General features: G+C 37.9%; 1 protein-coding gene across 1 annotated transcript in view; it reads left to right on the forward strand.

Moving 5' to 3' along the window:
* The window catches only part of CDK17 (cyclin dependent kinase 17), a 186434-nt gene that overhangs the window by 110253 nt on the left and 54103 nt on the right, over positions 1 to 22078 (forward strand). Inside the window, exon 4 of the mRNA XM_038406963.2 lies at positions 4970 to 5103. Coding sequence (XP_038262891.1) covers positions 4970 to 5103 — 134 coding nt within the window. The remainder of the gene's footprint in view (positions 1 to 4969; positions 5104 to 22078) is intronic.

Consider the following 22078-nt stretch of genomic DNA (forward strand, 5'->3'; position numbering starts at 1 on the left):
CCAAAGGTCCCTGCCTTGGCTGCTTCTGCTCCTGGCAGCAGGAGTCTCTGGCTGGCTCTATTCTGCAATTTTCTCCTCGATTCACAAGGGGGAGGCACCCTTGGGTCCTAGTGCCCCCAGTACATTTAGGTGGTATCTCCTCCAGCGTTCTGAGTCCAAGAGGATGCTGAGGGGATAGATAGATGGCACTGGCTCAGTCCCATTTCACCCCTTCCACCCCTGTGCAGCAGTCCATGCTTTGGTTTCTTCTGTCTCTACCAGCTGGAGTCTCTGGCTGGCTGCTGGCTGAACTTTTGAGGTTTCATGGTTTTCTTGTGCTGTCCTTATTACTGTAGCAGCAGAGAAGTACTGTACATCATGGTAATTGAATAGCAATTACTTTTGTGACCTTTAATTGTTGCAGTGCTGTCACAGGAGAAGCACCCGCAGATGTTGCTCATCATCTGCATGGGACCCCAGTAGGTCCATACACAAGTTTGTCAATCCTTTGACTGAGTGAGTTTCCTCACCATAGAGTAGAGTTTAATTAATATGAACTTCCATTCCATTTCAGAGAGAGAGGAATCTATTAGTTTTGAAACTTTACTTACGAAAAGCACTGCTCACCACTCTTACAAAGTTACCATCTCAATGTGTCATATCCTTGCTATTGTTTAAAAAAATAAATAACTAATAGAAAGGTAAGCTGGTTGGTTAGTGTACTTGGAAGGAATCAAATATGGAAGTCACAGTGACTTTCAGCAGCAGAATGGAGGATGTAATAATGGAAGCTTGAAAGAGGGTGTCGTGACTTACTACTGACTGATAATGGATATTAATTTAGCTCAGGTGGTAGAACTTTCCCAGTTCAAATTTCTTGGGATGGATTGCTTGCAAATTAAATGAGGGTAATCCTTCCTTTTAATTGCACTTCCTCAATTCCCATTCTGTATCCTAATTACTAGTTTTTCATGCCAAGATTTGATTATCATTTTAGCTGTTTTAATATTTTATTTGCTTATTTACAATTGGGTATGTACAAAAAATTAACATGAACAGCTAAATAGAGAGTTGCTGCAGATGTCAGTGAGCCCAATCCAATAAAAAAAATTACATTTGTACCAGAGAAGTCATTGAAGTCCATAATGCTGGTTTTGGGACACACCAACCTATTCAGAGCAAAGGTTAGCCCAGATAGGTTATAGAGGCCAATGTTATTTGATCACCTTATGAAACTTGTCAAATGCATGCATACAAAGTGATAGTTAAGGTTGTCAGGTAGATGCTATCATTCCTGGCTTTTCTATTTTTAAAACCTCAAATGTAAGATTGCAGTACTTTTTTAATTGAACACACAAAAAGTCTTAATATAAGGGTTTTATTGACAAAAGTACACTTTTATACTATAATATAACAAAGCCAAAGTTTTCAAAAATAGGAGTCTAAAATGTCCATATTTAGGCACCTACTATTTTTATTAATGACATGGAAGAAAACACAAAGTCATTAGCAGTAGTTTGCAGATGTCACAAAATTTGGGGGAGCGGTAAATTATGAAGAGGGCAGGTTATGGATACAGAGCGCTCTGGATCACTTGGTAACCTAGGCACAAGCAAACAATGTGCCTTCTAACATGGATGAATGTAAATATATACATCTAAGATCAAAGAATGTAGTAGGTTATACTTACACGATGGGGTACTCTATCCAGGGAAGCAGCAACTCTGAAAGAGATTTGGGATCATGGTGAATAATCAGCTGAACATGAGCTCCCAGTGTGATGCTGTGGCTAAAAGGGCTAATGCAATCCTTGGATGTCTAAACCGGAGTAGGAGGGGAGAGGCTGTCTCAACTCTGTATTTGGCACTGGTCCATCAGTTGCTGGAATATTTTGTCCATTTCTGTTCTTCACAATTCAAGAAGGATGTTGATAAATTAGAGTGAGTTCAGAGAAGAGACACAAGAATGATTAAAGGATTAGAAAACATGCTTTACTGTGATAAACTCCAGGAGCTCAATCTATTTAGCTTAACAAAGAGATGTTTAAGGGATGACTTGATTATAGTCTATAAGTACCTTTGTGGGTAATCAATGTTTAATAATGGGCACTTCAGTCTAGCAGAGAAAGATATAACACAATCCAATGGCTGGAAGTTAAAGCTAGATAAATTCAGACTGGAAATAAGGTGTAAAATTTTAACAGTGAAAGTAATTAACCAATGGAACAACTTATCAAAGGTTGTGGTGGATTCACTGACCATCTTTATATCAAGATTGGATTTTTTTCTGAAAGATCTGCACTAGGAATTATTTTGGAGAAGTTTTATGGCCTGTGTTATTCAGGAAGTTAGTCTAGATCACAGTGGTCCCTTCTGGCCTTGGAATCTATTGATAGTTATGAGAGTTCTGAGACCAACAGTTATGCTGCAGATAATATTTTCAATAATGGCTTCACATCCACCAGCAATAATTTTTCACATAACTCATTATGGACTGTTTTAAACAAAAGAGCTATCAACTCACCACAAGGAGTGGTATATAGAGCCCTACAAATCCTTGATAACCGCTTTACATCCACCGATATCCACGGACCCTTTTTACAGATTGGATGTGGATACAAATTTTGTATCCATGCAGGGCTCTAGTGCTATATTTTCTAAGGTTATGTCTACAGTGCAGTTAGGCCACTGTGGCTGGCCCATGCCAGCTGACTCTGGCTAAGGCACTTGGGCTAAGGGGCTGTTTATTTACAGTGTAGACCTTCAGGCTTGGGCAGCCAGAGCTCTGGGACCCTCCCACCTTGCAGAGTCAAGGAGCCAGGGCTCCAGCTCAAGCCCAAACGCCTACACTATAATTAAACAAACCCTTAGACTGAGCTCCGCAAGTCCGAGTCAGCTGGCACAGGCCAGCCATAGGTTTTTAATTGCAGTGTAGACATACCTTCACAGACTTATGAAAGGGGATTAACATGGACTGAGATGCTTGCTGACTACTTTGGAAAATCTGACTGCTGATTTAGTTGCCTGATTATGTAATTAAGCTTCTAACTTTTAGGCATCCATTTCTGAAAGTCTTGTTTTATATCTTTAGCTCACCACAAGGTGCCTCTAGGTTTTGAACCTGAGGTAAATATTTGTCAAATTTTTCGTGCATGCTGCTTCATTATGGAAGAAGAACAGCTCCTTTACTTTCATCCAGTCCAAAGCATGAAGGTGAAATACTGTGAACATACCATAGTAGCTTGGATTTTATTAGAATCCAACTTATTCATGCATTTCCATATCATTGCTAAATTCTTCCCCAGGAGACATTTCATCTTCATGTCAGTGTCATGTTTTTTGTGAATCTGTGTGTTTCATTGAAGCACTTTAAGCCTAAATCCACATTCTGTTTTGTGTGTGAATCAGCTACTCTTTTTATACCAATTTTCTATCCTGTAAAAGGAACTATAGAATCTCCTGGTCTGAAGAAGAATTTGATCTTTTGAAAACGTCAGTCTTGGCAGGTTCTGGTCACTCACTCTCAAATTCTTTTCTAGGATATGTTCTGGGATACCTTAGGTACGTTTTTTATGATAAGCTTTATTTCTCCCAGAGAAAGGCCAACTTTCCAGCACACTGATAGATGGAGCATTCTCCCATCCTTTGTCTTCTATATTGTTTTAATAATTTAGATTGAAGATTAACAATATGTTCAAATGTTTTGGGGTGAAATTGAACAGGGTTTGCCTGGCTTTTTGAGATAGCAGAATTTTATCTCTAAAATGAAACAATTTCCAGAGCTCCTCCAATTCTCTTTTGTACTCTGATTGGGGAAAATGTGTTCTCAGGTTATTGTTTTGTTCCTAGATTCAAAGAGGATGCCTCTCTGTCTTTTGAGCCACATCCTTCATTGGATTATTTGTTCCCTAGGATTCATTTGGGCATAGGCATTTTTACTATAGATCTTGGCAGGCAGTGGTGAGCTACTGGATCCTTTTCCAGGTTCAGTGTCCTTTTGGCCTTCAGAAGGAAGCTGCTGCTCTCCTTCCTCCCTTATTCCTCCCTCTTCTCTCTGTCAATAAAGGCATCTTGAACTTCTTAGCTCTTTGCCCCATTTCCCTGCTGGAGCTCAGCATTTTTGGCCTGGGAGATATAGCCATTGGTTCCATGTCTGGTTTTTTAGTGATTTTTCTGTAGGTCAAAAGCTTGAGAGACAAATATTTTATGCAGTTTACATAAAAATTGCACACATTATTAAAATAGGCAGTCCGTTACATAAATCTCCCCCAAGTGAATCAATTTCAATTTCCCCCTCACCCCCCAAGAAATACGTAATTACATCAAGTTCTCTGCAAAGTCCATTTATTCATCCTAAATCTATATTTAGGCATCTGAACAGAACTGGTCTGATCTTTTCAGAGGTTCTGAGCACCTGAAGTTCCCATGCTTGGCACTTCTGAAAATGAGGCCACCTGTTTTTGTTTTTCTCTCTCTTTATATATGGATTTACATGCCTAATGTTAGGCACACAAATTTGAATATATGTGCCTTAGACATCACATTTTTTAATTAATGAGGTCTCCGATTTTTCTCTCAGCTCTCTCGATTTCCCTAGAAAATGGAATTTTCCTGTTCCAAGAACAGCACAAAAAGGAGAAGTGAAACAAGCTCAAGAATTTGAGGCTTGAGGGGCATAGGGTGGGACTGGAACTATGTCTGTCTTTGTGTTTGGAACATGGATAGCACATGGTGGGTGCTATCACGGCCTAAATGAGAATCGTAATGGAAAATTAATACACATTTATGCACGCATGCCTGGTATATTGGGAAAGTATTTTTAAGACTTTATCTTTTTATGCTATTTCTGAGCCATAAAAAGAGAATATCAAGAGAGTATTGTGATAGTGAGCCTCTAGAACTGACAGAAAGCAATACATAATAAAGGTTACAATTCTTCTTCACATATAAGATTTGTTTAGAAGAATAATGATTAACTTTCTTTCATTTAGATATAGTACATGAAAATCTGAAAATGGGATCAGATGGTGAAAGTGACCAAGCTTCTGGAACATCGTCTGATGAAGTTCAATCTCCTACAGGTGTTTGCCTCAGGAACCGGATACACAGACGGATCTCTATGGAGGTAATTGGTTTTCCCATAAAAAATAAAATTTCCCAATAAATTAACAAGTGACTTGGGAATTGTTTAAATTGCTTTATATAACTGCTTGTTTTCCTTCCAGTTCACTTTAAAGCAGATGTTTGTGTTCAACATATGAGTTTTTATGATAACAGTAGTCATGACATAAATTTTCCTTCCTATTTGTCAATCCTGGAACCTGAGTAGACATCACTACAATGTTTATAATCTGTTCAGTACAAAAAAATTAAATATTGTTTTTTAAAAAGTATTTGATTTTTAAAAACAAGCAGAGAATCCATTAGCACGCTCTCTTAGATACTAAATGCTAGACATTTAGTGTAGGATTGGTCTTTAAAGTGCTGGGAGATCACATGAATACAGGCATTCTAGAAGGAATTGAGGTGTTGGGAAACAAATGAAGAAAATGTGACCATTAGATTCTGAGACGTTCTCTGTATATGTTCAAGTAGACTACTTCATATATCGCTACTCAGGCTCTTTAATATAATGCTACTTTCTAATCCATGTGAAACTTCAGAAGTAAACACACTAGGGATGTTCCTGACTGCGTCAGCCTTTTTCATTATTCCTGTTTTTTAGTGTACGGAACTTTACAGGACAGTAAACAAAAGGAGGAAAAAGTACTTTATGAATAACTGTGCACATAATTTCCTTTATTTATGAGACTCATTATGAATACTAACCACCCTTGCACTTGCTTTGTTGCCCTTTCCTCAGGCAAAAGATAAACAGAACTTTTCACTTTTTTTTTTTTAATAAGTGTAACAGCTTTGATTATAATAATACCATTTTGACTGGAATATATAAAGTTCTTTGATTGGTTTCATTATAAAAATCTATTCTTGGGGTTTTAGATCCCCATAATTTTTTTTGACGCATATTATAAAATGCAGGAGTTTGGAAAATATTTTTGGATTATCTAACACTGAGTTTGTGTGTCAAAAATAAGTACAACAAGGCATTTTGTTGTGTTTGTATTATTCAAAAATTGCACTGATTAGTCCACTAATCATCACACACCCTTCGTGGAGGGAGTTATTTTTGTCTTAAAAATCCTTAATGTATTTGTTGTTAGTGTGGTAAATTTATGAGCCAAGATTAGGCCCGATCCAAAGCCCATTGAAGTGAAACCATTAACTTAGGCCTGGTCTGTACTAAAAAATTAAGTTGGTTTAAGTATTTCGCTCATAGGTGTGAACCCCCACGCCCCTCCTTGAGTGGCGTAGTTGAACCAGTCTGACTCCCAGTGTAAACAGCGCTAGGGTGATGGAAGAATTCTTCCATCGACCTAAATAAGACCTCTTGGGAAGGTGGATTATCTATGCTGACTGGTGAACCCCTCCCGTTGACATAGGTAGTGTATACACTGAAGCACTACAGAGGCACTACTACATTGGTGCATCTATGCTACTGTAGCATTTCAAGTGTGGACAAACCTTCAGAGGGCTTTGGATCATATCCACTGTGCTTTGAGTTAAGCAGAACACAAAATAAAAGCAGTAGTATAAGAATTTACATGTAGAAGACATTAGAGAGACACGGTGAGGTAATATCTTTTATTGGACCAATTTTGATCAGAGAGACAAGCTTTCCTGACTGTTTCCCAGACCTGAAGAAGAGTTTTATGTAAGCTCGCAAGTTTGTCTCTCTCACCAACAGAAGTCGGTCCAATAAAAGATAATGCCTCACCCACCTTGTGTCTCTCATATCCTGGGACTGACACAGCTACAACCGCACTCATGTAAAGACATGACATACTGGGGAAATCTAGAGGAGGAAGAGATTACTATTATTCATTATTTTATTTCCTGTTTCTCCAAAAAAATTTTTAAATAGGAATTTCCCATATGTAGAGCTGCACTTCTGCTGAGTTCTCACAGCATTCTTTTTGGTTTAACCTTCCCCCGCCGCTGCAAATCTTTTAACCAAATAATTAATAGTGTAGTAGCTCTTTTAGCTTGTACAACAACTGTAATATTACACTGTCATAGAAGCTTTGAAAATATTTTTTCCTTTCAGATTGTCGGTTCCATCTGACAAGCATTAATTTCCTAATTTTTCTCCCAATTCCAAATACTTGCTTCTAATGCAGCTGAAATTAACGTGATGTGGTTTATTTCTTTGTTGACTGGCACAATCAGAGAGGTCAGGATAGTTCAGGCAACTGTTCCTGTGCATCCTGTGAACCAGGCTTTCCTCCTAAAATGTTACAGTAATGACATGGTGGTTTTTAAAGATAAGTTTTTTAGAGTGACCTTTTGTCTGCTAAAGAACAGCTGCTGAATTTTAACAATGATTTTAGCTCTGAATTTCCTTGATTATTGTGAGTTGATGTCAGAAACTTATGTTTTTAGTTTACTTGTTAAGTAGTATTTGTAAGAGGGGAATTTTTTTTACTCCATGTTTTTGCAGAGCATAGCAGAAGGGGAACACTGGGCTACTATAACAATTGTGGTACAAATTGAAATAAACACTCCCATGCAGGGAAACTTTCTGTAAAAAATTCCAGTGATGAGCTTTTTTTGTTTTGTTTTGTTTTGTTGTTGCCATATGACCTCTGATAGGCTTGTAATAAAGATTTGTAATTACAATAACAAATCTTGCTTGCCTTACTTGTATGAGCATTTCCAGTGAAGGGATCCTTCGTGTCCATAAGCTGAACAGAATTTGACCTATGGAGTTTACTAAAATTGGTAGTATTAATTTGATTCACTGCCAGGAGAAAGGGAAGAAAAGCTCCAGTCTTTGTTAGCAGTTATATTCATGTAGGTTGACCTGCATCTCTTTACTATGCCTATAGGTAATAGCAAATTAAATGTTATACATAGCTGATAGTCTGTTTGTTCTGGTCTATCAGAGACATTTAGTATAATTGAGATCTATTGCAAATTATATTCATATGGTCACACTATTGTTTATGGGAATATATTTAATAAAATATAAGCTGATGTTTCTGTCCCCTCCACTCTTTCTAATGAAATTTGAGCTTAGTATTCTCAAACTGAGCACATCTTTCTGTTCTGTGTGATTCATACACTGTGTAGGTGTGATATAGTACATAGTCTTTCATAAACATAACCTTGTTTGTTTTTGTGTATCAAATAAGCAAAAGCCGTTCTAGTTTCTTAAAGTAACTGATCATTTAAGGCTGAGAATTTGGACTGACAGGCAGATTGGCCTTTTTTATTTTTTGTTAAGGCTAGAATGTCAGCTCTTGTATTTCAGATTTACCCTTGAATTCCCTCTAGTGTTTTGTAGTTGCACTATATATTTATATGCAAATTAGCAATCCATTATGAAAACAAAAGATATATTCTATGCATGTTTACTGGAAAACATGTGCAGTCCAATACTTAGCTATGTTCACTGTTAATATGTACTAACATTTGAGATGTTTTCCAGTTCAGATTATAAATATTTGCATAAAATATATGTTAACAAATTTAACATTGCAGATTGCTGGAGATGGCATTGGCTGTACAGTTAAGCAAGCGGGTCACCCCACCACTGTAAGAGATAATTAATTGAATACAATAAATTTTCCTGTAATCATAATAGGATCAGTATAAATATGCTGTGAATATGACAGCAATTAAAATTCAGTAACAAAAACTCACATCTCTCCTTTCATATTAGAGTAGTCATTGATCTTGGGTTGAGTCATCACAGCTTGGAATCAGGTGATAAAATTGTTGCTCTAATTTAATTTAATTAAAACTAAAACCATCAATGAGGTTTTGACACATTGGGAGAACAAGAGGAGCATGCAGATTCTCTTGCCCAGGGTAGTTGAAACACTGAGTTCAGATGTGCAAGATTTACCTTTATTTTTATTGATTTCCATATGCAAAGATCATCCTAGAAAGATACAAAAGGGAAGAATAAACCGTGCAAACATAATCTGCAAATCCAAATCCATGTAGAATACTTTCTTTTATTCAGCACCTTAAATCAGATATGTTTATCTTGAAACTTGGAAAAAAATTATGACAACTCTTTGTTGAAAATGATAAAGGAATATAAAGTAGAGAGAGAAATGTGAAGGAAAGGAATGCATGTTATTATATTACTATCTTAGATCTCAGAGACCAGAATCTGGTCAAATAAAAGTTCACAGTGGCTACCCTCAAAATTAATATGTCTCCTTCCTCTAAAAGGGACTGGCCATGTGCTAGTAGGTTACCAAGGGAGGTTGTGGAATCCCCATCACTGGAGGTTTTTAAAAACAGATTAGATAAACACCTGTCAGGGGATGGTGTAGGTTTACTTGGTCCTGCCTCAGTGGGGTGGACTAGATGACCTCTCAAGGTCCCTTCCAGCCATACGTTTCTGTGATTCCCTTGAAAGCAAGCAACAAAGGGATTACTGTATTGCATCCAGATAATAGATGACCTTAGGCATTTTTGGTCCTGTGGCAGTCGAAGGACATTCTTCAATTAAGAATGACTTACTAACACTTCCCATTCAAATGAAATGCCTGCAAGCTGCATGGAAACTTTTAAAAAACACCATAACAGAGGCTCAAATTAAATGTATACCCCAAATGTAAAAAAACCAGAGGTCCAAAAAAATGCCACTATGGCTTAAACAATGAAGTAAGTGAGTTGGTTAGAAACATGAAGGCGTTCTTTAAAAATTGGAAGTCAGGTGCTACTGAGGAAGATAAAAAGGAGCATGAACCCTGGTAAGTCAAATGTAAAAGCATAATTAGGCAGGCCAAAAAAATAATTTGAAGAGCAACTACCAAAAGACACACAAATTAACAGCAGTATTTTTTAAAAGTACATCAGAAGCAGGAACCCTGCCAAACAATCAGTGGAGCCACTGGATGATTGAGCTGCTAAAGGAGCACTCAAGGAAGATAAGACTGTTGCAGAGAACCTGCAAGAATTCTTTGCATCAGTCTTCACTGCAGAGGATGTGAGGGAGAGTTCCACTCCTGAGCCATTCTTTTTAGCTGACATCTGAAAAAATGTCTCAGTTTGAAGTGTCAACAGAATATAGGTTGGAACAAATTGATAAATTAAACAGCAATAGGTCACCAGGAACAGATGGTATTCAGACAAGAATTCTGAAGGAACTCAAATATGAAATTGCAGAACTGCTAACTATGGTATGTAACCTATCATTTAAATCAGCCTCTGTACCAGATGACTGGAGGATAACTAATGTAATGCCTTTTTTAACAAAAGCTCCAGAGGCTATCATGGTAGTTACAGGCTGGTAATCCTAACTTCAGTACCAGGCAAATAGGTTGAAATGATAGTAAAGAACAGAATTATCAGACACAAAGATCAACACGATTTGTTGGGAAAGAATCAACATGGCTCACCAATCTATTAAAATGTTTTGAGGAGATCAGTAAACAAGTGGACAGGTGTGTTCCAGTGGATATAATGAACTTGACTTTCAGAAAGCCTTTGACGAGTTCCCTCACCAAAGACTCTTAAACTAAGTCAACAGTCATGGGATAAGAGGGAAGGTCCGCTCATATATCAGTAACTGGTTAAAAGACAGGAAATAAAGGGTAGACGTAAGTGGTCAATTTTCGGGGTCCCCACAGGATCTATACTGGGACCAGTGCAGTTCAGCATATTCATAAATGAGCTGGAAAAAGGGATAAACAGGGAAGTGGCAAAGTTTGCAAATGGTACAAAATTACTCAAGATAGTGAAGTCCAAAGCTGACCGTAAAGAGTTACAAAGGAATCTCACAAAACTGGATGACTGGACAACAAAATGGCAGATGAAATTCAACACTGAGTAAGTAGTTCACAGTGGAAAGCGTAATCCCATCTATACGTACAAAATGAGGGGGTCTAAATTAGCTGTTACCACTCAAAAAAGATATCTTGGAGTCATTGTGGATAGTCCTCTAAAAAACATCAGCGCAGTATGCAGCAGCAATCAAAAAAGCTAACAATGTTAGGAGCCATTAGGAAAGGGAATAGATAGTCAGTAAATATAATGCCTCTATATAAATCCATGGCATGCCCACATCTTGGCTACTGTGTGCAGTTCTAGTCGGCCCAACTCAAAAAAGATATATTAGAATTGGAAAAGGTACAGAGAAGGGCAACAAAAATGATTAGGCATATGGAACAGCTTCCATTTGGGGAAAGGTTAAGAAGACTGGGATTATTCACCTTGGAAAAGAGGTGACTAGGGGATATGTGATAGAGGTCTGTAAAATCATGAATGGTGTGGAAAAAGTGAATAAGGAAGTGTTATTTACCCCTTCACATAACACAAGAACATAGGGGTCACTCAATGAAATTAATAGGCCGCAGGTGTAAAATAAACAAAAAAAAGAAAATACTACTTCAGACAATGCACAGTCAACCTGTGGAACTCATTGCCAGTTGATGTTGTGAAGGCCAGAAGTACAACTGGGTTCAAAAAAGAAATAGATTAATGGAGGCTAGGTCCATCAGTGGCAATTAGCCAAGATGGTCAGGGATGCAAGCCCGTGCTGTGGGTATACAAATGTTTTGATGATGGCAGTCCTTTGGGGACCTGGTATCCCGAAAGTTAATATGGTTCAAAATGAAATGCAGGGCACTGTGGTTTGCCCAACTAAGCAAGGAAGTACTGTGCTCTGCCTCCTCTGTTGAGATATCCTACAGGTGTCGGAATGGACTCTGTCTCACAAGGCATTCCAAGTTATCATGTACGTGGTAGGGAAAGAGAATACAATCACTGACAGATTGAATTAATCCTTAATAGAGCCTCACAGGTATTCTCGGAGTCTGAGAACTGGTGGATCAGACCTTTTTCCAGTGGGAGACAGCACAGGTGGATTTCTCTGCCACATATGAAAAAAATGCTATTGGTCTTTTGCTCATGGCACTAAAAAATACCTTATTGGCAAGGGAAGGAAACTTCTGTATGCCTTTCTGCTATTTCCTCCATTTAGCAGAGGTACTTGCAGTGCTCACTAGGAGCATATGTTTTATGAGCCTGTTAGCCCCATAGTGGACTAGACAGATATGACTCTTAATGTATTGCTGACTACTAAAGTCTATCCCATTAGATAGAATTTAGCTTCATATTGTTTCTTAAGACCAGGGCACCTCAATCTGTTCCAACTTGTGAGTCTGCTCCCAACAGGATAGAAAATCCTCTCAAAAGCCACCTACCAGAAGAATCTGTGATTCCAGATGGATAAACTTTGCAGTGTAGTGTAATCAAGCCTACTTTGAGACCCCTTTACTTGATTCTCAGAATCTGCTGATCTACTTGTTTCACCTGGCTGCGTCTAATTTAAGCACTCACTCCATCCAGCTGTATTTGGCAGCTTCTTCAGCCTTTCATGAGCTAGTTGAAGGTAGACCAATATTTATGCAGCCTTCTGCCATCAGTTTCAAGGGGGACTTGACACTTTTGAAACCGTTAATTAAAAGCTCCCTGTATCATAAGATTTTGCCCTGACAAAGTTGATGGAAACTCCTTTTCAACTATTTGGCTAATGAGCTTAAGTTCCTTAGGCAAAACATCTTTTTCCTGGTGGCAATGACTTCAGCATGCAAAGTGAGCAAATTTCTGGTCCTAGTGACCCATCTTTTACTAGATTTTTGCAAGGATAAGTGTAATCTCATCCAAGATTCCTCTCCAAGATGATGTTGGAAATCCAATTTAAGGAGTCTATCATCCTTTCAACATTTGTCACACCTACATTTCCATCAGAGAGGTCCTTCTCCATACACTCAGTGCCAAAAGATCCTTGTGTTTCTGTTTGATAACTAGAGCCGGTAGGAAGACCACCAGTTTGTTTGTTTGTTTCATTTGATGCCGACACTAGGCAAAATCATTACTATAAGGATCATTGTCTAAATGGGATGTCTTAAATGCCTGTCACTTTGCTGTGACATTACTGACCTGAGTCAAAGAACCTATATGTAAGGCTCATTTCATTCAGCACAAAGTTGCAACCTCAGCTTTCCCTTTCAAACACAGATGTCTGCAAAGAAGCTCCATGATTATCTGTCTACACAACATACAAAATTAATATTTGGATGCATCCTGCAGGAGGGGATACTATTGTAGACTTGATGCTCCAGAACTCAGAAGTTCATTGCGGTCAGACTCTCCCATCCCCAGAAATTTTCTTCTATTTTGAGAAGTTCCATGTTTTCAGTTGGCCAATTTTTGCACAAGATTTTCCCCCTGTTTCTGCCATCCTGAATGTTGTGTTTGATATTGTATGCAGTGTCGTAGCCATGTTGGTTGCAGGATACGAGAAAGACTAGGTGGGTGAGGTAATATCTTTTATTAGACCAACTTCTGTTGGTGAGAGAACTTACACAGAACTCGAAGAAGAGCTCTGTGTTTAATATTGGACTAATAAACATTAGCATTATAAAGGCATATTTAGACAGAGTTAGAAAGAGATATTTATATCTATACATAAAAACTTTACACTGTTGGAATTGGCCTTGTTATTGTTTCGTGTTGCAGTTTACTCTAATTTTTCTTTTGGGACATCCGTTGAGCTTCTTGCTCACCAGGAGTGAGAATCTTGCCTAGAAGAGAAGAGAGAAGTATTTACCTTCTAATTCTTTCAGGATTCTCACTTACTCACCCACCTCCCTTCAGTGTTTGGACCTTGCCTTTTTTGTGGTGTTTTATTTCTCTAAAATCTTGTTTTACTTTTTTTCTCTGAAGCATGTTTTTCTCTTGTACTGATCATCTTGCATTGTCTTTTCTTTTTGGGAACTTTGCCTCCCACACAATCACAGGAACTGATTAGAATATTCAGAGATCAGCGCTTAAATGCAGTAGGGGATGGCACATGATGCCTGGATTGTTTTTTACCCTGCTGCTACTGCCCTCCTAGAGTCAAAAACCTTAAGAACTTAGGAAGTTCAGCCTGATTCGTGATAAGGAGCTAATACCTGAATTTGAGAGAATCCTGCAAGATGATGTAGTCAGAGAAACAGAACTACATTTTTTTTTTCATTTTCTTTTCTTTGCATACATTTGCATGGAGACTGAGCTCCATGAACTTACTAAACAACAAAATAATGAAAACCAGTCCACAGCATCCATCAAAAACTACTCTGGGCACAATTTATAGCAAAGGTTTAATGTAATTATGCATTTTTTAATCTTAAACTGGCACTTTTAATTGGTCTTTATTGCCTATATTTGATCAGAGTTCTGGTGTTTTTCAAAATAATTTTTATATAGTGTACTATATAACTTTTTCTCTGATTAAAGGCTAGATCATTGAATTAATTGAGGGAGCTTATACTTGTGGAATGCAGCTTCTGAATGACTGATTGTTGTAAGCAGTTCCAGTCATCATAATACCAGTTTGTTACACAGTATAGCATGTGAATCTGTGCATTAAAAAGAAAGGAAAGAATCTCTCTTCCCTGCAGAAAGAATATGAAAGCACAGTTGGTATTGGGTGGTCAGGCTGTACATAATTGGACTTAAAAATCTTATTAAACACATTGATAAGACGAAACCATTAAAAATACATATTTTTTGCCATTCATATGAAATTTATTCACAGACTTAATGGAGAATAGTTTTAACTTTGAGATTTTTAAATATTATATATAACTATTATTTGAGGGATATTGGAGTAGTTTTGTTTCAAGGTTTTTCCCATGTCCAAACAAGCAAAACCAAAAGAGTGTATTTGAATTCTTAGTTTTTGTTTGATTATACTACTTAAGTGGCCACAGTTACTTGAGATGTTGAAGGAAACACCTCCTGAAATTCTTTGCAGTGAAGCCTTTGCTTTATTGATTGTTGCTAGTAAATATTGTAACAGGAAAATCTGATTCTGGTGTTACAATAGAAATTAAAACTTTTGGTTCTTAATACTACAGTAGAACCTCAGAGTTACAAACACCTGGGGAATGGAGGTTGTTCATAACTCTGAACAAAATGTTATGGTTGTTCTTTCAAAAGCTTACAACTAAACATTGATTTAATACAGCTTTTAAACTTTACTATGCAGAAGAAAAATGCTGCTTTTAACCATCTTCATTTAAATGAAACAAGCACAGTAACAATTTCCTTACCTTGTCAAATCTTTTTTTAAACTTTCCTTTTTTTAAGTAGTTTACATTTAACACAAAACTGTACTGTACTTGCTTTTTTTTTTTTTTTTTTGTCTCTGCTGCTGCCTGATTTCATTTTGGAACTGGAAGTATGCAATGTGTGGTTGACCAGTCAGTTTGTAACTCTGTTGTTCATAACTCTGAGGTTCTGCTCTATCAGTTCTTCCTGGGTATAGTTTGACTGTCTTCTCCTAACATCCTGAAGCCAACAAAAAACCATCCCAGTATATATTGATTTATATATTTGCAGGGGAGCAACAGTTTTTATGTTCAGTGTGTCGTTCTTAATCAATTAAATTTTCTACTAAGGAATGGTGTGTGAACCGTGAGGCTGGGTGACAAAAGGTCTGAAAAATTGGTTTACTAAACATATGTGAAAATTGGAAGTCATAATTTAAATAATTAAAGCATTCAGCATCTCTGAGTCTTTAGGATCTAATTCACAAAAGCATTCTTACTCAGGAAGGGCACCTCGGCATGTGCTTAAAGTTAATACTTTCTTGAATTGGGGTCATAATTCGTTAGGCTAGTTGGAGAATCATCCATACGGACCTGATTTGATTTGCCTGGTGAATACGATCATTTGTAGATGTTGTTTTAAATTTTCTAGTGATATTTAATTCAGAAATTACAGTACAATCTAAGAAAATGTGAGATCCACGACCACATATTTGAATTATTTAATAATTATTTTGTTAAAAAAGAAGAGTGCTTCAGAATATAACTTTCAGGTATTTTATTTCATTTAACAGAACATTCAGTAGTTGCATTTAATTTAGCTAGTGCTATCAGCAAAGTGAAGTCATATATGAGATGTAAAACAATCAGTTGTAAATCATCCTGTGTAGGAGAAAAATTCATTTCCTATATGATGGAAGTGTTAGTCACTACCTTTAGTTGGGAGTGTGCCTGACCTGGGAGGATATTATAGTGAGCCAATATAGTGTGATTCATGTTTCACCATTTCCTGAAGCCTATGGTTAGATAAGCATTGTATAAGTTACTCATTAGATAATTTTATTTATTTGGCTTTTTCAAAAATTAGAAAATACTACTTTTTTTATTCATCATTCTGGTGGGGAAGTATTATCTAGATGTTAGCCAGTGTCAGATCACTCTTAATGAAAATAGACTGGTCATATTTTCATTGCCTTTCTCTGTCCCAGTGACAGATATTTGTTGTGCTTTGAAAGTATTATTATTTGTATTACAGTAGTGCATAGAAGCCAGGGGCTAATTGTACTAGGAACTGTATAATGTAATAGAGACTGGATGGATGGATTTAAAAAAAAAATCTTGCAAATTGGTCACAGTGAAAAAATTGGGCATTACCAAAATATAAACATATACCAATAAGATAACAATTTACATAGACAACCTTTCCAAGATATTAAACCAATCAATTAAAATGCATATTTGACAAGGTATTTTTTAATTTAAAAAAAAACACACAACCAAAAAATCTCTGAAGATTGCACATTGTCTGGAATGAATGGTTTTTGTATATGTGTAGATTTTGGTTTCTCATTTCAAGGCTGCAAAATTTACTAAGTCTAGAGAACGATAACTAAAAATTAAAAGGTTTCAGAGTAGCAGCCGTGTTAGTCTGTATTCGCAAAAAGAAAAGGAGTACTTGTGGCACCTTAGAGACTAACAAATTTATTAGAGCATAAGCTTTCGTGAGCTACAGCTCACTTCATCGGATGCATTTGGTGGAAAAAACAGAGGAGAGATTTATATACACACACACAGAGAACATGAAACAATGGGTTTATCATACACACTGTAAGGAGAGTGATCACTTAAGATAAGCCATCACCAGCAGCAGGGGGGGGAAGGAGGAAAACCTTTCATGGTGACAAGCAAGGTAGGCTAATTCCAGCAGTTAACAAGAATATCAGAGGAACAGTGGGGGGTGGGGTGGGAGGGAGAAATACCATGGGGAAATAGTTTTACTTTGTGTAATGACTCATCCATTCCCAGTCTCTATTCAAGCCTAAGTTAATTGTATCCAGTTTGCAAATTAATTCCAATTCAGCAGTCTCTCGTTGGAGTCTGTTTTTGAAGCTTTTTTGTTGAAGTATAGCCACTCTTAGGTCTGTGATCGAGTGACCAGAGAGATTGAAGTGTTCTCCAACTGGTTTTTGAATGTTATAATTCTTGACGTCTGATTTGTGTCCATTCATTCTTTTACGTAGAGACTGTCCAGTTTGGCCAATGTACATGGCAGAGGGGCATTGCTGGCACATGATGGCATATATCACATTGGTAGATGCGCAGGTGAACGAGCCTCTGATAGTGTGGCTGATGTGATTAGGTCCTATGATGGTATCCCCTGAATAGATATGTGGACAGAGTTGGCAACGGGCTTTGTTGCAAGGATAGGTTCCTGGGTTAGTGGTTCTGTTGTGTGGTGTGTGGTTGCTGGTGAGTATTTGCTTCAGACTGGGGGGCTGTCTGTAAGCAAGGACTGGTCTGTCTCCCAAGATCTGAGAGAGCGATGGCTCGTCCTTCAGGATAGGTTGTAGATCCTTGATGATGCGTTGGAGAGGTTTTAGTTGGGGGCTGAAGGTGATGGCTAGTGGCGTTCTGTTGTTTTCTTTGTTGGGCCTGTCCTGTAGTAGGTGACTTCTGGGTACTCTTCTGGCTCTGTCAATCTGTTTCTTCACTTCAGCAGGTGGGTATTGTAGTTGTAGGAATGCATGATAGAGATCTTGTAGGTGTTTGTCTCTGTGTGAGGAGTTGCAGCAAATGCGGTTATATCATAGCGCTTGGCTGTAGACAATGGATCGAGTGGTATGATCTGGATGAAAGCTAGAGGCATGTAGGTAGGAATAGCGGTCAGTAGGTTTCCGATATAGGGTGGTATTATGTGGAATTACTGGAAATGGATGAGTCATTACACAAAGTAAAACTATTTCCCCATGAAGAAAAGGAGTACTTGTGGCACCTTAGAGACTAACAAATTTATTAGAGCATAAGCTTTCGTGAGCTACAGCTCACTTCATCGGATGCTGTAGCTCACGAAAGCTTATGCTCTAATAAATTTGTTAGTCTCTAAGGTGCCACAAGTACTCCTTTTCTTTTTGAGAATACAGACTAACACGGCTGCTACTCTGAAACCTATTTCCCCATGGTATTTCTCCCTCCCACCCCACCCCCCACTGTTCCTCTGATATTCTTGTTAACTGCTGGAATTAGCCTACCTTGCTTGTCACCATGAAAGGTCCCCCCCCCCCCCCCCCCCCCCCCCCGCTGCTGGTGATGGCTTATCTTAAGTGATCACTCTCCTTACAGTGTGTATGATAAACCCATTGTTTCATGTTCTGTGTGTGTGTGTGTATATAAATCTCTCCTCTGTTTTTTCCACCAAATGCATCCGATGAAGTGAGCTGTAGCTCACGAAAGCTTATGCTCTAATAAATTTGTTAGTCTCTAAGGTGCCACAAGTACTCCTTTTCTTTTTAAAAATTAAAAGATATCTGTAAATCTGTTCTCTGTGTTAGTCTTTTCTGCTAACTTTTGCCTCTAGCAAATTTATTATATGTCAGGTTTCTTTAGATAATCCATTTGGCTGTAAGTGTGCCAACTCTGTCATGTTACAAAAAGCCAGTGAAATTTGATAAGACAGCCTTCAAAAACAACTCAATACCGTATAGGATCATAGCAAAGACTAGAAATATATGTTTGCATAAGTATGATATAGGCTTCTAGATTAGTGTCTCGTCTCTCATTTGTACAAACAAATATTTTTCATTTGTTATTTTGCTTCCAGTCTGCATAACATTAAATAGCATATACTATATTATGTCTGTTTTTATTTGTAAATTGTTCTGGGTGTGTGTAAATGTATATAACAGAAATAACCAGGCTTTTAGGGTCAGCTTGTTATGAATTTGAACTGTGTAGAGTAGACAAATTATTATGTGGTTTGTTTGATCTCATTAAGTGTTCTTCAGTGAACAAAAGCACTATTACTTATTACTGAGCAGAGCAGCTTGTGGCTGCAGCTGACATGTTGTCTTGCTGATATTAGCTAAAACTAGTGAGATGGCTGATACAGGCTGATACTTTGCCCACAAGAGAACAAATCATTTTCGTTTGACCTATTGTTGATTACTTGGGCAATCATACTGACATCTATGGACTTGAAAGTACAATTCTTTTTCTTGGTGGTCACAGCAAGAAACTTCAGTGATCAAATCCCAAAGTTCATCCTGAAATGTGAACATGGCATTTCATCTATTTGCTTGGTCTGTGCAAACATGCACTACTGAGAAGGGTAATAATGGTCTGGAAAATAAGTGCCTTATCTGTCTGATTACTGAATGCAGCCTAAAACCCCAAACAGTAAGAATTGGGACTCTAAATAAATTACCAATCAAAGGCAACATAAATCTCTGTTTGATGTCTGAGACCAGATAGTTTTGGATGTTAGGCATTTTCTTCAATTCACTTTTGCCCTATAACTTGGTCCTGCTGTGCTCCTTTTATTTTCACCTCCTGTTACCTCAATAACAGGAAGAATCTTGAGCATTGTTACTTTAAAACTCCAGTTGTGAGCACACCCATGGGAGGCACAAATGAAAGGAATGGTTCTGAAGAAATACTGTCATTCTAGTAATTGAGAAATTGAGAGCATTTGCAGCCCAGGGTCTCTCGGAGTAGATTATTCATTGTTCCTTCTACTGCCAGTCTAAGAGCAAGCAAAAATTTGCAAGCTGGCACATTAGTGAAAGACAAAAATGAAAGTAGGCTGGCTTTTCATTTCTCCCCCTTCCTACTTGAGATGCAGCATGTGACATAGTGGAAGTTGGCATCAGGAATTCTACAACAAATCCTTCCATGTGGCTCTGTGGTTTCTTTTGTCATTTTGTTAATAATATGTAATATTTCTGATCATCGATAATGTCTTCTGCATTGTATAAAACAGAGAAAAACACTGTCCCAGTTCTAAAACAAAGTACACAGGGTGATTAGAAGATACTTTAACATAACAGTGCATCTTTTAAAAATTAAATATTTTACACTTATATACTAATCTATAGATTTTGAAGCAGTCCAAGTAGCTCTGTAAGATTTATTATTCCTGTTTTACAGATGGGATAACTGAAGCTCATGACAAATCTTGCTTAAGGCTACATGGTGAATTGGCATAAGTCAGAAATATAACTCAACTTTTCTAACTGCCAACCCCATGCTTAAAAACCAGTTTAGCACTGCATCTTTGGTAGATTAAAGTTGATAGACTTTAGGAAAGTGTGTACATTTGTGGCAGGATTTCAGTGATGGGGAGGAAGCCTGATCCAGTAGGTGAAAGGGGAAGATTTCCCAGCATATAGTGTGTATATACACACACATATATATATATTAGAGCTTATGCTCTAATAAATGTGTTAGTCTCTAAGGTGCCACAAGTACTCCTTTTCTTCCAGCATATAGTGTAACATAGAAGAAGGCTCACAGATCTAATTAGGAGGATAGTTGGGAAATTTGTGCTGAGCAGGGACAGGGGAAATGGAGATGAGAGAAGCAGTGAGGAAAGGAGTCGAATTGTATAGAGCTGAATGTGAGAAGTAAAGTTCGAGTTTGAGAAGGAAGGCAAGAAGGTGCCACTGGTGCGGAGAGTATTAAGAACGGAGTGTCCTGGTTGAATGGCCTATGAGGAAGTTGTATGCAGCATTTTTGTAGCTGTGTTTGTCCCAGGATATTAGGGAGAAAAGGTGGGAGGCAATATCTTTTTATTGGACCAGTTTCTGTAGGTTACAGAGCCAAGTGTTCAAGCTTACACAGAACTCTCTGAAGAGCTCTGTGTAAGCTTAAAAGCCTCTCTCTCTCTCTCTCTCTGAACAGCAGAAGCTGGTCCAATAAAAGATTATTATCTCATCCTTTGTCTCTCTAATATGAGGAAGTTGATATTCAGAGTAGCAGTTTGGAATGACGGAAGAGAATGCAAGATGGGAAAGCCAGAGAAGACGGGTTTTTTCTTTCTTTTTTCTAACTTGTTTGAAACTACAGGAGCTTTAGTTTTTTATATTGCCTAACTGGAATGCTGCACTTAAATCATCACTGTGGATATACCAGGTAGGATCAAAAACAAGTTTTTCAGCTTCATACACCCCGAAGCAAGGTATTCTGGAATAACCTGGGCAGATGTATAAATTTACAGCAACTTGTGAGTTTAACGTTATTGAAAGGCAGTTCAGAGAAAAAGCTTGGTATGAGGAACTCAGGTTTCAGGAGTTTTTATTTCAGACTAGGTACAGTTGGGATAAATGTAATTTTGGTGCCCTACCAAATATTAAAAGTGGTATGTCACGGTTCAGGGCAACCACACCTGTATTTCCCCTCATAAGGGAACACACTCTCAGGCACCCAGCTCCTCAGCTGTTGCCTCTCCTGGGTGGAGATGCACATCTCTTTCCCTTCTGACTGGGGTATTTCTGGGCTGCACAGTTCCCTGTTTATACTGTGTTGTCTCCAGCAGAGACAGCCTGCTTATTGTCTCTTTAGAGATGGTTAACAAACGTAATTGCTACAGTTCTAAGGTACCACACAGCACTTCCTTTGCAAGCCTACTTTATTTTTAAGGTAAAAAGCATCAGAGAAAACATACTAAAAACAATAAAAGAAAATAAAACCCATCCTAATAAACTTACTAGAGTTAACCCCCTACCCGAACATGGATTCTGGCAGGAGCAGTCCTTCAAACCCCAACCCAAGAGGGATTCCCTGTGGTTACAAGTTCTTCACAGCTTCAGCTCAGAAGTAGCACCCCCATGACATGTTTAGTCCACCCTTTATAGAGTTCAGGGGGGGTTGATCTGCAGTTTCCAGGAGCAGATAATTAGTAGACAATGGGTATCCTTCCCGGGTGTA

Source organism: Dermochelys coriacea, chromosome 1, assembly GCF_009764565.3.
Source record: "Dermochelys coriacea isolate rDerCor1 chromosome 1, rDerCor1.pri.v4, whole genome shotgun sequence".
In the NCBI taxonomy this organism is placed as follows: domain Eukaryota; kingdom Metazoa; phylum Chordata; order Testudines; family Dermochelyidae; genus Dermochelys; species Dermochelys coriacea.